Below are 16,294 nucleotides of genomic sequence, written 5' to 3'. Positions count from 1 at the left end.
AAAGCCTGGGTAGGATTGTGGTTGGTGCAGACTCAATGGGCCGAATGGCCTCCTTCTGCACTGTAGGGATTCTATGATCTCATTGGTTGCTTTGCCCCAGCTTGTTCAAGGCTGAGGAAGAGTGAGCTTTCAAAAAAAGACTGCGAAACGTATTCCAAAGCTTGAGAAATGAATCCCCCACATTATTAAGCTGACATTTAAAACTTGGTTTAGGATATAATTAGAACTGAAGCCTTTTGTCCGGGTGTCAACTATCTATTACCTTAATTATTGTTATATTAAGACCTGTGTCTGAATATAATTCCAAATTCCAACTCAGAAGTTGGATAAAATATTGATAACTCCTGGTAAAGCCTCTTAACTGTAACTTCCTCACCACTATCTCAAAACCTCTCCTTTCTGTCAGTGAAGGACTTCTCTGCTATTGACTGTAGTTCCATCATATGTGCTTTACATTGGTCTCCTGTCCATTCTGCTCGAGTCTAGAAGCCATTCAGATCAACTGCACAGGTGGTTCAGCCACGTAAGTCACTTTCTGACTTGTTAATTTCCCTGGTGACCGCTGATTAAAATCAGTGAGCAACAATCACTGATACTTAGATGAAATTGCACTTTTAGCAACATGAGCAGATAATACTGCACGCTGGCCCTTACATTCTTGAGACATCGCAACACGCAGACAAACCGATGTCCAGCCCAGCGAGCTCCTCTTGCCGTTTCTCCTCTACACAAACAGTAGCTGAAATATTATGGAACCGACCTTGTTCCTAGATCCTTTTGTTTCCTTTTCCTTCAACCATCTTTCTAAGCTATTCTTATCAAGTGGTGAAAGTGGGTGGCACGATGGCACAGTGGTTAGCACTGCTGCCTCACAGTGTCAGGGACCCAGGTTCAATTCCCGGCTTGGGTCACTGTCTGTGCGGAGTCTGCGCGTTCTCCCCGTGTCTGCGTGGGTTTCCTCCGGGTGCTCCGGTTTCCTCCCACAGTTCAAAAGACGTGCTGGTTAGGTGCATTGGCCATGCTAAATTCTCCCTCGGTGTACCCGAACAGGTGCACTGAGGGAGAATTTCCTTCAGAAACCTGAGATTAATGGTTCATCACGAAACAGTGAAATGCTAAATTCTCCCTCAGTGCATCCGAACAGATGTGTGGCGACTAGGGGATTTTCACAGTAACTCCATTGCAGTGTTAATGTAAAACTACTTGTGACACCAATAAATAAACTTCAAACTTTTTACTTCAGACTCCAGCATCCGCAGTAATTTGCTTTTATCTCAGTGAAAAAGTTGCGGTTGCCCACTCAAGTGTAAATGAATTTTTGACAGCGTGATAAGCCTTAATTACTGCCAGACAATTTATCCGGCTCGTTTTACTTCGTCCTTCAGATTGTAATTGCTGTTGAAGATTTAAAAACAAAACTAAAAATTAAAACCAAAAAAGTTTTTTTAACTTTTTCTTCGACTCTTATCTCTCGCTCTCAATCCCATCTTTTGTTTCCTCTCCATTTTCACTTTCTTCACATAATTTTTGATCGAGTTGCATTGTCTAACATGCACTTCCTAGTTTGGACTCTGCGTGTTTCGGTCAGGGTTCTTCAATCTGATTGGCTGAGGAGACAAGCTGTTGCTTACAGGCCCCAGATCCCCTATAGGGGGCACTGCTCTCATTCTGACTCCCGGTGACTTCAGGTTAGCTGCGCAAGATCCCACAAATCTATGGGCGGCCATTAGCATAATCAGAGAATCCTACAGTGCAGAAGGAGGCCTATCGAGTCTGCACTGACCACAATCCCACCAGGGCCCTATCCCCATAAACCCATGCATTTACCCTAGCTAGACCTTCTGACACTAAGGGGCAATTTAGCATGGCCAATCCACCTAACCCGCACATCTTTGGACTGTGGGAGGAAACCAGAGTACCCGGAGGAAACCCACGCAGACATGGGGAGAACACGCAAACTCCACACAGACAGTGACCCGAGGCTAGATTTGAACCCAGGTCCCTGGCATTGTGAGGCAGCAGTGCTAACCACTGGGCCACCATGCCGCCCTTCTTGAAGATGACTGGCTATCTGTGGGCAGACTGGCTCCTTTGAACATTCAAAACCTTTGGAATTTCTTTTCCCTTCAGTCTGGAACAGCTCACAAAGCACCTGAAGGCTGAGAGGGCCACCAGCCCACTCTGCCTCACACAGGCGGATACGTACAAATATATAAAGCTGGAGCAATTTTTAAAAATGTATTCTTTCATGGGGTGTGGGCATCGTTGGCAAAGCCAGCCGTTTGTTGTCCATCCCTAATCGCAGGAGAGGCAATGGCCTAGTGGTATTATCGCTAGACTATTAATCCAGAAACTCAGCTCATGTTCTGGGGACATGAGTTCGAATCCCGCCACGGCAGATGGTGAAATTTGAATTTAATAAAAAATATCTGGAATTAAGAATCTACTGATGACCATGAAACCATTGTCGATTGTCGGAAACACCCATCTGGTTCACTAATGTCCTTTAGGGAAGGAAACCTGCCATCCTCACCTGGTCTGGCCTACATGTGACTCCAAAGCCACAGAAATGTGGTTGACTCTCAACTGCCCTCCAAAGGCAACTAGGGATGGGCAATAAATGCTGGCCAGCCAGCGATGCCCATGTCCCACGAGTGAATAAAAAATTGCTTTGAAACGGAGTGGCTTGCTAGGCCATTTCAGAGGGCCATGATGTGGAGGTGCCGGCGTTGGACTGGGGTGGGTACAGTAAGAAGTCTTACTACACCAGGTTAAAGTCCAACAGGTTTATTTGGAATCAGGAGCTTTTGGGGCGCTGCTCCTTCCTCAGGGGAGCGGAGAGGTGGGTTCACAAACATGGCATATATAGACAGAGACACAATTACAAGGTAAATGGTTGGAATATGAGTCTTTACAGGTACAAACAATGCGAGTGGAGGGAGGGATAAAGTGGAGAGAGGGCAGTTAAGAGTCAATCACATCGCTGTGGGTCTGGAGTCACATGTAGACCAGACTGGGTAAAGACGGCAGATCTCCTTTGCGAAAGGACAATCTCACTTTTGAAATATTCAATTGACTGGGGAGATGTTGGGAGGTGGGGTCGGGGGGTGCAGTTGGGGAACAGAGCTCCAGAATTTCACAACCCATGTGAAGAAATGCTTCCTGGCATCACCCTCGAATGGCCTAGCTTTGCGGCAAAGTTGCCATTATTCTGGGCCAACTGTTTCTCTCTATATCTACCCTGCCAAATTCTTTAATCATCTTAAATCCCTCAACTTCCACGATCAGGGAATATAAACCTGGCCTACGCAACCTCTCATCCGTTAGTCATCTTTTAGCCTCAGTATCATTCTGGTGACTCCGCATTGTGCTCCCACCAAGGGCAAGATCTCCTTCCAGGGACTTTGAACTGGATGAGTGTAAACAGAGCTCGAATAATACATCTGCACCATAGCTTCTATCTCTGTATTCCCCCGCAAGGTCTTGCCCCCTTTTTTTCAGAGCTCTCCTGCCAGGGGAAATAATTTCTCTCTGTCTACCTTCTCAACTCCTTTAATCATCTTTAACGCAGTCTGTTTTGCATGGGGATAGTTGGCCACGTTACAGCAGTTTCCATCTAATTAGTTCTGAGTGCAGTGGAAACAGGTCTACAATAACAATGTATTAGTGTACATGGCAGGCTGCGGCCCTGGGGAAAGCTGGCAACCTCTGGAGGTCTACTGCGTACAGCGTGAATTATTAAAAAGACAACTTGTTCTTCAACAGGAAAGCAGACTCGCGTAGTGAACAGTACAATGAGGTGTCAATCTTCTCCAATGTTAAAAAGAAAGCCTGCATGGAGTAAGTTTGAAAATTCTTCAAGGATCCAATGGATCATTAGAGATCGAACTCTCCCCAAGCCACCTCCGAGCAAATGATCGAGCGACCGCCGCGTCTATTCTTGCAACATTTCGGGTCATGGTTGTTAATCAAATCAAGACTGCCGCCCACACCACCAGTGCCCGTGTTGATGGCAAAAGCAGCTAGCTGGGCCAGACTGCAGTAGTCCACCCAGAGATGCTGCAGTCCACAGTGGAGCCCTCAGGACCCAGACTGGCTCCGGGTTATCCAACATGGCAAACCAAAGTGTCCTCAATGGAAACCCAGCAGCTATCTATCCACCCCACCTCCACTACCCACCCCCCGCCGTCTCCCTATCCACCTCCCTGACCTCCCCCTGCCACTGGAGAAACATTTGGAAGGAGCCTTCGGATAGTTAAACTGGCATCAAAGCTGGCACCCCGGGCTTGCACAAGGGTGACTCTTAATTATTTCTGCAAATTGCTCTGTTCATTGGGATTAAGCTGTTGGATAAATTTGTCTCTTGTTCTGGGCTGGGTGTTAATGATTATGTTTGCAGTGACTTGTGGGCAAGGCTCCTCAGGTTAGAATGATAGGAGACAACTGGGGAGTGGTAGTGTGGATGGGCAGTAACCTGTAATCCAGTGACCTAGTTTGAATAAAGAGAACCCAGAGGACAGGGGTAGAACAAAAGGGTCACAAACGCTGATAGGAAACTAGGTTTGCATGCAACATGCATCGTCAATGATTGCAATTAGCTGGACACCCAGGGAATGGTATGCCTATCTATTGAGAAATGTGCCAGGTTATTGATGCGGAACTTGTGGATAAATGTGAGGTTATCCAATTCGGTAGCAATAATAGGAAGGCAGATTATTATTTGAATTTTTTAAATATTCATTCTTGGGACATGGCTGGCTGGCCAGCATTTACTGCCCATCCCTAGCTGCCCTTGAGAAGGTGGTGGTGAGCTGCCTTCTTGAATTGCCATGATGCGGAGATGCCGGCGTTGGACTGGGGTAAGCACCGTAAGAAGTCTCACAACACCAGGTTAAAGTCCAACAGGTTTATTTCGTAGCACAAGCTTTCGGAGTCTCGCTCCTTCCTCACCTGATGTGCTGCCAAATAAACCTGTTGGACTTTAACCTGGTGTTGTGAGACTTCTTACTATTCTTGAATCGCTGCAGTCCATGTTCTGTCGGTTGACCCACAATGCCGTTAGGGAGGGAATTCCAGGATTTTGACCCCAACGACTCCGAAGGAACGGCGGTACATTTCCAAGTCAGGATGGTGAGTGGCTTGGAGGGGAACTTGCAGGTGGTGGTGTTCCCATGTATCTGCTGCCCTTGTCCTTCTAGATGGAAGTGGTCGTGAGTTTGGATGGTGCTGTCTAAGGAGCTTTGGTGAATTGCGGCAGTGCATCTTGTAGATGGATAGGGTGTAAATTGAGAGAGGTGGATACTCAGCAAGACCTTAATGTCCTCATGCATCAGTTGCTGAGAGTAAGCATGCAGGTGCAGCAGGCAATAAAGAAAGCAAACGGTATGTTGGCCTTCATAGCAAGAGAATTTGAGTATAGGAATAGGGATGTTTTACTGCAGGTGTACAGGGGCGTTGGTGAGGCCACATCTGGAGTATTGTATGCAGTTCTGGTGTCCTTATCTCAGGAAGGATGTCCTTGCTATAGAGGGAGTACAGCAAAGGTTTACCAGGCTGATTCCTGGGATGGCTGGTCTGTTGTACGAGGAGAGACTAAGTCGGTTAGGATTATATTCACTGGAGTTTAAAAGAGTGAGAGGGGATCTCATAGAAACCTATAAAAATCTAACAGGGTTAGACAGAAAGAATGTTCCGAATAGTGGGGGAATCCAGAATTAGGGGTCATAGTTTGAGGATAAGGAGTAATGTTTTTAGGACTGAGGTGAGAAGAAATTTCTTCACCCAGAGAGTTGCGGAACTGTGGAATTCACTACCACAGAAAATAGTTGAAGCCAAAATGTTTCATAGACTCACAGAATCATAGAAACCTACACTGCAGAAGGAGGCCATTCAGCCCATTATGGCTGCACTGACAACAACCCCACGCAGGCCCTATCCCCGTAACCCCACGTATTTATCCTGCTAATCCCCCTGACACTAAGGGGCAATTTAGCATGGCCAATCAACCCAACCTGCACATCTTTGGACTATGGGAGGAAACCGGAGCACCTGGAGGAAACCCACGTAGACACGAGGAGAACGTGCAAACTCCACACAGGCAGTGACCCGAGGCTGGAATTGAACCTGGGTCCCTGGCGCTGTGAGGCAGCAGTGCCAACCACTGTGGCACCGTGCCGCCACTTTGCGTGATTTCAAGATGAAATTAGATATAGCTAAAGGGATAAGGGAGGGGACAGGATATTGAATTTGATGGTCAGCCACGATCAAAATGAATGGTGGAGCAGGTTCAAAGGACCAAATGGCCTCCTCCTGCTTGTAGTTTCTATGTAACTCACAAGGCAATGGCAGCACTTTGGAGATGGAGGAAGAGCGTAAACTGGAGAACCCCGCTTTCTTCCCCCCAACAGAATAACCTAAAATTAGATTCTCAGAAACCGAATTGCTGATTGATCAGAAAACGTCAACAATGGATTAAAACAGAAATCTCCGTCCTAGCATGATCTGACGAAACCTGGTGTACTAAACAACTGTGTTGGGGGAGTTGATGAACATGTAATGCAAATCTTATGATTTTAATCGGGTTTTGACTCAAGTGGATTGAGCTGAAAGTGTAGTAACGTACTGGCACTCTGAGCAGCCAGAACTGATAAAGTTTCATGATGACAAAATGAGTCTCATATTCCAATTCAGTCATTCTTCCCCCTCAAGAAGAAATGACAGTGCGCATAAAATAACACTATTAGGTGTGATGATGGATGTTATTTTTAAAAAATATTTTCGGCATTACGGTGGTATTCTGTAAAGATGGCTGTGTGTGTTTGTGTGGGTGTGTGCGTTCGTGATTCATTAAACTGGGGGAAGGTTAAAACAGCTTGTCTGTGAGAGCGGAGAGATAAAAGGGGCAATAGTGTAAGGTTCATGCATTTGTAATGGAGGCTGTGGTGAAGTTGGATTTAGAATTTGCATGATGAGATAAGTAGTGACTTGGCTTTTCGGCTGTAGAATTTCAAGGGGGTGTTTAGAAGTGACAAGGAACTTTTACAAGCTACAAAGGTTTCATAAGCGAACAAGGGAAGGTGTAGTAAATTCTACTGACCCGAAAGTGGAGGCAACAGGAAAACACAATATATCCTTATATTCAGAAAAGTTGAATTCAAAGAAGCAGTTGAGGACAATGGAATCTGAGATACAAGGGAAAAAATGTATTTAAGGGAAGAGTTTTAGCTGAGTTGTAGTGGCTGTGGAGGTGTGCGGGGATGGAGTCCTGAGACCAGACCTGTGCTCGGAAAGGTGAGAGTTATGAATTTGAAGCAGCCATCCAGTCAAACCAGGAAAGTCTTTGTTTCTGAATCTTTTTTTTGGATTTCCGTATCAGAGTGGAAGTATTTGAGGATTAGAACCAGGGGGCATGGCCTCAAAATAAGGAGAGCAGGTTTAGGACTGAGTTGAGGAGGAACTTCTTCACCGAAAGGGTGTGAATCTGTGGAATTCCCTGCCCAGTGAAGCAGTTGAGGCTACCTCATTGAATGTTTTAAAGGCAAGGATAGATACATTTTTGAACAGTAAAGGAATTAAAGGTTATGGTGAGCGGGCGGGTAAGTGGAGCTGAGTCCACGAAAAGATCAGCCATGATCTTATTGAATGGTGTGGCAGGCTCAAGGGACCAGATGGCCTACTCCTGCTCCTAGTTCTTATGCTCTCATGAGTTGTGTGGTATGCCCTTATTAAAGTCACAGCAGTTCTTCGCCTTGGTTAATATTACTGGATTTTTACAGTGGAAAATCTATAAGGGTTTGGTACCAAGAAGGTAAAATAAAGTAAAGTTTATTTATTAGTCACAAGTAAGGCTTACATTAACATTGCAATGAGGTTACTGTGAAAATCCCCTAGTTGTCACATTTCGGCACCTGTTCGGGTCAATGCACCTAACCAGCAAGTCTGGTTAGGTGCATTGACCCGAACAGGGTTCTGGTTAGGTTCAGACTGTGGGAGGAAACTAGAGCACCCGGAGGAAACCCAGGCAGACACAGAGAGAACGTGGAAACTCCACACAGACAGTGACCCAAGGCCAGATTTGAACCCGGGTCCCTGGCGCTGTGAGGCAGCAGTGCTAACCACTGTGCCACCGTGCCGCTGTTCGTCTATTTGTGTGTTCTGACCAAGAGGGATTTTTGCGATGGTTGTTCTGCAAGACTGATTTAACTGTGCACGTGTTTAGGTTTTCTTTTCTCATTAATTAATCTTTTAATTTTGAAACTCCTAAATGTGTTACTGGACGTCTACGCTCTTGGGGTCAGTAGCTTTCCTCCCATTGTTTCGAAGTACAAAAAAAAGTTTATGATCAGCAAGACAGGTTTCTCTCTCGGATCTGGCCGGCTCAGCAAATAACATGCTGCAAATAATATGCAGCAAATAACAGTGTTAACTCGATGGGCCAAAGGGCCTCTTCTGTACTGTATGAATATCTGCTGTGGTCATAATACAGGGAAGTGAACAAATGTCATTCAAATGTTTGCCACTTCTCCACTTTAGAAAGTTAGGGTCATGAGTACAAGAGTAGGCCATTCGGCCCAACAAAACTGCTCCACACATTTGTTAGCTGAGGCAATTCTATCCACCTAACCTCCAATCCTCACTTCTCAAGGATTAATCTCCCATTTAAACACAACTGCCTACCCAATATAACTTTGGATTCAAAAAGAAATAAATTGTACCCAAATGCATTGAGTTTTACAGAATAGTAAAGAACCTTTTTGTACACTGATGGGACCATGTACATCCCTTAGTAATATACCTCAACATAGTGCATTGTCCACTTTTAACATGCGCTTTCTGATCACAAGCAAGTTGTGTTTAGTGCTACTTACTACACAAGGCAATGATATGGCTGCTGTCCTCATGCACAAACTTCCTGGTGACTGCTTCTTCCATGATTTGTTTCACCTGCAGCGGCAAATAACAAAGAAAAAACACAAATTCAGACAATTTTTCATGGCATAGTATTTTCAAGAACAAGTTTGTGGCGTTATATAAATAATTTTGATTTGATTTATTATTGTCACATATATTAGTATACAGTGAAAAGTATTGTTTCCTGCGCACTCTATAGACAAAGCATACCATTCATAGAGAAGGAGAGAGTGCAGAATGTAGTGTTACAGTCATAGCTAGTGTGTAGAGAAAGATCAGCTTAATGCTAGGTAGGTCCATTCAACAGTCTGATGGCAGCAGGGAAGAAGCTGTTCTTGAGTCAATTGGTACATGACCTCAGACTTTTGTATCTTTTTCCCAAAGGAAGAAGGTGGAAGAGAGAATGTCCGGGGTGCGTGGGGATCCTTAATTATGCTGGATGCTTTGCCGAGGCAGCGGGAAGTGTAGACAGAGTCAATGGATGGGAGGTTGGTTTGTGCGATGGATTGGGCTACATTCATGACCTTTTGTAGTTTCTTGCGGTCTTGGGCATTGTGAAATGTTCAGTATTTTTCAGGGACAATTTGAGAAGGAGCTCTGTCTTCATTTTGCCGCAATGGAAATCATGACCGGAATTCTCCGACCTGGCGTGCGGCTGGGATTCTCTGATCCCGCTGCAGTGAACAGAGATTCAGCTGAGTGCCAGTTTCTCTCTTCTCGGTGGCAGCGGCAGCGGGGGGCGGGTGAGACCGAAGAATTTTGGCCAATGACTCGGACTGCCCGGAGACAGACCCAAGTCGGCTGACCACAGAAAGGTCTCTGCTAACTGAGAATGTGACAGTTCTGAACCAGCTGTGACAGCTCTCTAACAGCATTCCACTCCAGATTAACAGACAGCTGCTGAATCTGTAGTCTCCTGTGCAGGGAAGGGAATCAGAACACATGGAACCTTTCCCATAATACACATCATAGAAGCGACAGGGTGGGAGGATAGTATTCTTCCATCGGAAAGAGTTTACAAAATCCTTGTGCAATTTTAACATGTAATAACTTTGGATGTGAACAAGATGGAGGAGAACAACCAATCTCATGTAAAAGGATTCATACAATTCTCAATATGTGTGCTTATGGATAAAGTAGACATGGAGCGGATACTTCCTCTTGTGGGGCATTCTCGGACGAGAGGTCATAGCCTTAGGATAAGGGGTAGCAAATTTAAAACAGAGTCGAGGAGAGACTACTTCTCCCAAAGGGTTGTGAATCTATGGAATTCGCTACCCCAAAGTGCGGTGGATGCTGGGATAGTGAGCAAATTTGAGAAGTTAGACAGATTTTTAATTGGTAATGGGTTGAAGGATTATGGGGAGAAGACAGGAAAATGGGGATGAGTAGCATATCAGCCATGATTGAATGGTGAAGCAAACTCGATGGTCCGAACAGCCTAATTCTTCTCCTATATCTTATGAACTTATGCATTTTTCATTTTATTTTAGATGCTGAAATGGCTTGAATGTGGTAGGACAGTAGAATTGTGTGTTATAGCTAACAAAACTCAAGTCTATAATATTAATAAAAATAATGATGGATTATACTTTCATGTGTCATTTACAATTTGCCTTCTTCATGTCCACCTCCAAAGTTACTGGAGGTTAAATCTGCGCAAGGATTTTCTAAACACCCTGCATATGTGCCACTATATTGTTTTGAACATAAGGAATAGGAGCAGGAGTAGGCCATTCAAACCCTTCTACCCAGCCCCCTGCCATTCAATGAGATCATGGCTGATGTTCCTCATCAACACCATTTTCCTGCCCTATCCAGCGGGGGCTGGATTGAAGGGCTGAATGGCCCAATCCTATTTCTTAGAGAATAGAATAGAATTCCTACAGTGCAGAAGGAAACCATTCGGCCCATCAAGTCTGCACTGACCACAATCTCACCCAGGCCCTATTCCCGTAACCCCACATATTTACCCTGCTAACCCCCCCTGACACGAAGGGGAAATTTAGCATAGCTGATCCACCCAGTCCACACATCTTTGGACTGTGCGAGGAAACCGGAACACCCGGAGAAAACCCACGCAGACATGGGGAAAATGTGCAAACTCCACACAGACAGTGACCCAAGGCCGGAATTGAACCGGGGTCCCTGGCGCTGTGAGGCAGCTGTGCTAACCACTGTGCCACTGTGTTACCGTGTTCAAACACTATCTGTGGCACGAATGCAAGGTGTTTAGAGAGGCCCCTTGATGTTTTTAATATGGAGAAATCCATCGATCTCAGTCTTGTGAACATACTTGAGGACTGAGTATCCGCAGGCTCTCTGGGGCAAAGAATTCCAAAGATTTGCTCCCCCAATGATGGAGTAAAAGTTCTTTGAACAGAAAGTTGCCTTCCTCACCTTCTCTTCCCCTGCAAGTTTGGAACAACAAACCAACTCTCACCAACTTTTACAGATGCACCATAGAAAGCATTCTTTCCGGATGTATCACAGCTTGGTGTGGCTCCTGCTCTGCCCAAGACCGCAAGAAACTACAAAAGGTCATGAATGTAGCCCAATACATCACGCAAACCAGCCTCCCATCCACTGACTCTGTCTACACTTCCTGCTGCCTTGGCAAAGCAGCCAACATAATTAAGGACCCCACACACCCCGGACATTCTCTCTTCCACCTTCTTCCATTAGGAAAAAGATACAAAAGTCTGAGGTCACGTACCAACCGACTCAAGAACAGCTTCATCCCTGCTGCCGTCAGGCTTTTGAATGGACCAACCTTACATTAAGTTGATCTTTCTCGATGGTGGCACAGTGGTTAGCACTGCTGCCTCGCAGTGCCAGGGACCTGGGTTCAATTCCCGACTTGGGTCACTGTGTGGAGTTTGCACGTTCTCCCCGTGTCTGCGTGGGTTTCCTCCCACAGTCAGAAAGACGTGCTGGTTAGGGTGCATTGGCCATGCTAAATTCTCCCTCAGTGTACCCGAACAGGTGCCGGAGTGTGGCGACGAGGGGATTTTCACAGTAACTTCATTGCAGTGTTAATGTAAGCCTACTTGTGACACTAATAAATCAATAAAATAAAAACCCTAGCTATGACTGTAACACTTCATTCTGCACTCTCTCCGTTCCTTCTCTATGAACGGTATGCTTTGTCTGTATAGTGCGCAAGAAACAATACTTTTCACTGTATGTTAATACATGTGACAATAACAAATCAAATCAAAAGAACACATCTTCCAAACAGTCCACATACAACACTCGTTTTAAATGGTCCTTTGAATAAGGGGTGCTGTCTGCTTCACTCCTCTGGCAATAGATCTTGAACTGTGTTGGAAATAGGAATATGCTCAGGATAGCTCAGGCCGCGCGTTCATACGGAACTAAAATATGAAGCTCATGATCTAATGAGTGGAGAAAGTGAATTTAAGTACAGTTGTCACATCTGACTTTTACGCTGCAGGTATAGTGAGGCCAATGGCTGCACAGGGTGTTTCACAGCCAGAGGGACCAATGTCACTGCGATTGACAGTCACATTCTGACAGCCAGGGTAGAGGTCTACGCTTGCCCGCCTTTCAACCCCAGGCTGCGCGACATGCAGTGCCAGGTTCAAAGGGGCAGAGAAAGAATGGCTCCTTCAGGAATTTTCGCAGCAATAATGGACACCCGACTCCACAGCTATAGCGCCGTTTCTATGCCGCAATAAAATGGTACTGCCCCTTAAACTTCACCTTAAAATCACTCATAAATGGAGATGTTGGGGAGGGACACGGTAGCACAATGGTTAGCACTGCTGCTTCACAGCTCCAGGGACCTGGGTTCGATTCCCGGCTCGGGTCACTGTCTGTGTGGAGTTTGCACATTCTCCTCGTGTCTGCGTGGGTTTCCTCCGGGTGCTCTGGTTTCCTCCCACAGTCCAAAGATGTGCGGGTTAGGTTGATTGACCATGCTAAAATTGCCCCTTAGTGTCCTGAGATGCGTAGGTTAGAGGGATTAGTGGGTAAATGTGTGGGGGTGGGGCCTGGGTCGGTGCAGACTCGATGGGCCGAATGGCCTCTTTCTGTACTGTGGGGTTTCTATGTTTCTATGTTTGTGGCCCTCCGTTACACCTCTAGACAAAATAAATGAGCCGTCAGTGTAATGAATGAATGTAATGGGCAGCATGGTGGTACAGTGGTTAGCACAGCTGCTTCACAGTGCCAGGAACCCAGGTTCAATTCCTGGCTTGGGTCACTGTCTGTGTGGAGTTTGCACATTCTCCCCGTGTCTGCGTGAGTTTCCTCCAGGTGCTCCGATTTCCTCTGTCAGTCTAAAGATGTGCGGGTTAGGTTGATTGGTCATGCTAAATTGCCCCTTAGTGTCAGGGGGATTAGCAGGGTAAATAGGTGGGGTTATGGGGATAGGACCCGGGTGGGATTGTTATTGGTGCAGGCTCGATGGGCTGAATGGCCTCCTTCTGCACTGTCGGGATTCTATGAATGTTTTGAGTGTAACTTATCGGGCAGCGTGGAGAGATAGTGGGATTTGGAAAGGTGTAGGTTGATGGGATGGTGATGCGGTATATTAATTGAGTTGTTAGAGGAAGTGGAGTAACTAGCGAGGAAAGCATTAAAGGATCAAGCATTGAGGTGAAGAAGACATGGATTAAGGTTGTCCTGGAGTCAAGTTAGGGAAGGAGGGGGAAATGTTGGGAAGATGAGGAAAGCAATCATGGTCAGGTGGAGGAGCAGGAGGAAGCTGAGCTCCGGATTGGGCAATGCACCGAGTGCTGCATCTTACACAGTGGCAGCTGGGAACATCAATGGATTCAAAGCTGGGGGAGACTGCGCTGGGGGTGACAGCGCCGGTGGGGGGGGGTCACAATGCGCCGGGGTGGACTGTATTGGGGCGGGACTGCACTGGAGGGCACTGCGCAGAGGAAGAGGCACGACTGGAAGTTGGGTAATGCCATTGCAACAGAGCCTGAGGAAATCAATGCCACAGTGACAGACTGCAACGGTTCGTAAAGAGAGAATTTAAGGAATTTATTCAGTAAGGTGCGAGGGTTTTGTAGATTGTAGAATGCCTATGAAAGGAGACACAATTAATCATTGGAATTTGAAAATATGACACCTGGAACAGGGCTTCTTTTTACCGTTACATTGGGTAGAATTTCAAGGATGGTGAGCAATTGGCGCTCACCAGCCTCAGACTTGGTGCGTAACGCCCTACCGCCAACTCTCGGAGGCCCCACTGCCATTTAGCATTCATTTGAATGTTGACTGACAGTGGACAGGACCTCTGACCTGCCTCGGAAGGAAGTCCAATCAGATTGTCCGACAGTTCCCCAACCCATCAGGCACAGCGCTGCAGTGGCCAGAAGAGGGACTGCAGTGCTCCGTCTGGGACTAAGTCCCGGGACTGTCCACAAGGTCATTCCGGGGGCGGTGGGGGTCATGGCATCTAGTGGTGGGCCATTGGGAATAGTGAGAGCTGGAGCTCTGAGGTCCCTGAGTGGCGGACACCCCAAATATGAAATTCCCCCCACCCCCACTGATGGTGAAAGATACATTTCTCTGTTTCCCACCCTCCCCACACCTGCTCCCGTCAGCCTAAAAACTGAGGCTGGGTGGGAAAAGGCCATTGTGGCCATAAAATGGCTACTTAAGGGCCTTAATAGGTGAAAGGGCAGGTTTCCCACCCAAGGGCACTGCCCGCCCAAACATGAGATTGCCGGTACGTCGGGGAGGGCGGGATCCTGGGTGGAATCCCATCGATAGATTTTTACACTCCCCCCAGAACCTGCCTTGTCGGGGGGGGCATAAAATTCTGTCCCATTGTATAAATCAGCATGACTTCTAAATACAGATACTGGGTAAAGAGAGCTTGTGGGCACTGTCTGGAGGCGAGGTAGAGTTTAAAGGTGCTTCCCTGAATATCACACGCTATTGCTATCGATAAAGTTTACTGCGTCTCGCCACTGTTTGATTTACTAAAGGCAAAGCAGGTGAACACAAGGCACTGAAGCTTCAAACTGCAATAAAATTATCAGCCTGTGCAAATATTCACTTTGGGCATCAACGTGCAGGGAAGGCGTCACATCGCTGCGCATTCAAGACTTTTTACAGCCCAAGTTCGATTGGTGTTTTACGGTAATGAAAGTAAAGGTTTGAATGCAATTATTCCAGGTGAATTGTCACAAGCTATGAATCAGGGCGGGAGAGATTTTACAAAGAAAATATATTTCTATCAACTGTAAAAGAAAATGTTTGGACCGGTAGTGATTCTGTGAATTATAGAATCTCCACAGTGCAGAAGAGGCCATTCGGCCCGTCAGTTCTGCACCGACTCTCTGACAGAGTATCTTACCCAGGCCCTCTCCCCTGTCCTATCCCCATAATGCCACACATTTACCATGGCCAATCCATCTAAACTACACATCTTGGGACACTAAGGGGCAATTTAGCGTGGCTAATCCACCCAATTTACATATCTTGGGAAACCAAGGGGCAACTTAGCATGGCCAATCCGCCTAACCCGCACATCTTGGGAGGAAACCGGAGGAAACCCATGCAGACACAGGGAGAACGTGCAGACTCCGCACAGATAGTTGCCCCAGGCTGGAATTGAACCGGGATCCCTGGTGCTGTGAGGCAATAGTGCTAACCAGCGCACCCTCCGAGATCAGTGGCTGGATTTCCCCGACCTCACCTGCGGCTGGGATTCTCCGGTCCCGCTGCTGTGAATGAAGCTTTGGCTGAGCGCCAAATTCTCCATTTTCTCTGGCAGCAGTAGTGGGGCGTGCGAGACTGGAGAATTCTGGCCCGTAAGTCAACAATCAGAAAAGCTTCTGTTAATATCAAGTGTTAATGTAGGCTGGAGGAATAGCACGGCTGTTTGTCTTTTACCTTCAGCAAGTTTATTCTACACACAGCTCAGCAGAGATACAAACTCTTTATGGTTCCTCCAAACCAGCTATTCCAGTTGTGTCCATTTAAACTCTTTTGGTGGTTGAACCAACCACCATCACCAGTCTTTAATAAGACAATTAGCCTAACAACGTAATTGTCAAAGCACGCACTTGCTGACGCACCGACAGTCTCCTCTGGAGGGGGCGAGACCATACTCACACACTGATCAGAGTGAGGGGTTGTAAGAAGCTAGCACAACTCAGTATGTGCACAGCTACGTAAATAATTACACGTTAAAGTATTCATTCTACAGGAGGTCAAAGCCAATATTTGGAATGGGAATAGATGGGCGAATATTTCAGGTGAAAATCTTTTGCGAGAACGAATTGCATTTACAGATGATGATGGAACTCCTATCCACTGCCTGTCTATTCTGATTGCAGTTATAGAGAATGGCAGCACAGTGGTTATGGTACTGAATTTGTAATCCAGTAATCTG

General features: G+C 46.4%; 1 protein-coding gene across 1 annotated transcript in view; it reads right to left on the bottom strand.

Annotated features, from left to right (window-relative positions):
• Positions 1-16,294, bottom strand: part of sgsm2 (small G protein signaling modulator 2) — a 225,202-nt gene that overhangs the window by 197,398 nt on the left and 11,510 nt on the right. The window contains exons 2-3 of the mRNA XM_078225915.1: positions 9,760-9,826; positions 8,868-8,943 (exon numbers count right to left, since the gene is read on the bottom strand). Of these exons, the coding sequence (XP_078082041.1) occupies positions 8,868-8,943; positions 9,760-9,826 (143 nt within the window). The remainder of the gene's footprint in view (positions 1-8,867; positions 8,944-9,759; positions 9,827-16,294) is intronic.

This window comes from Mustelus asterias, chromosome 12, assembly GCF_964213995.1.
Source record: "Mustelus asterias chromosome 12, sMusAst1.hap1.1, whole genome shotgun sequence".
Lineage (NCBI taxonomy): Eukaryota > Metazoa > Chordata > Chondrichthyes > Carcharhiniformes > Triakidae > Mustelus > Mustelus asterias.
The sequence above is the reverse complement of the archived record's forward strand: the minus strand, read 5'-3'. Positions and strand labels throughout refer to the sequence as shown.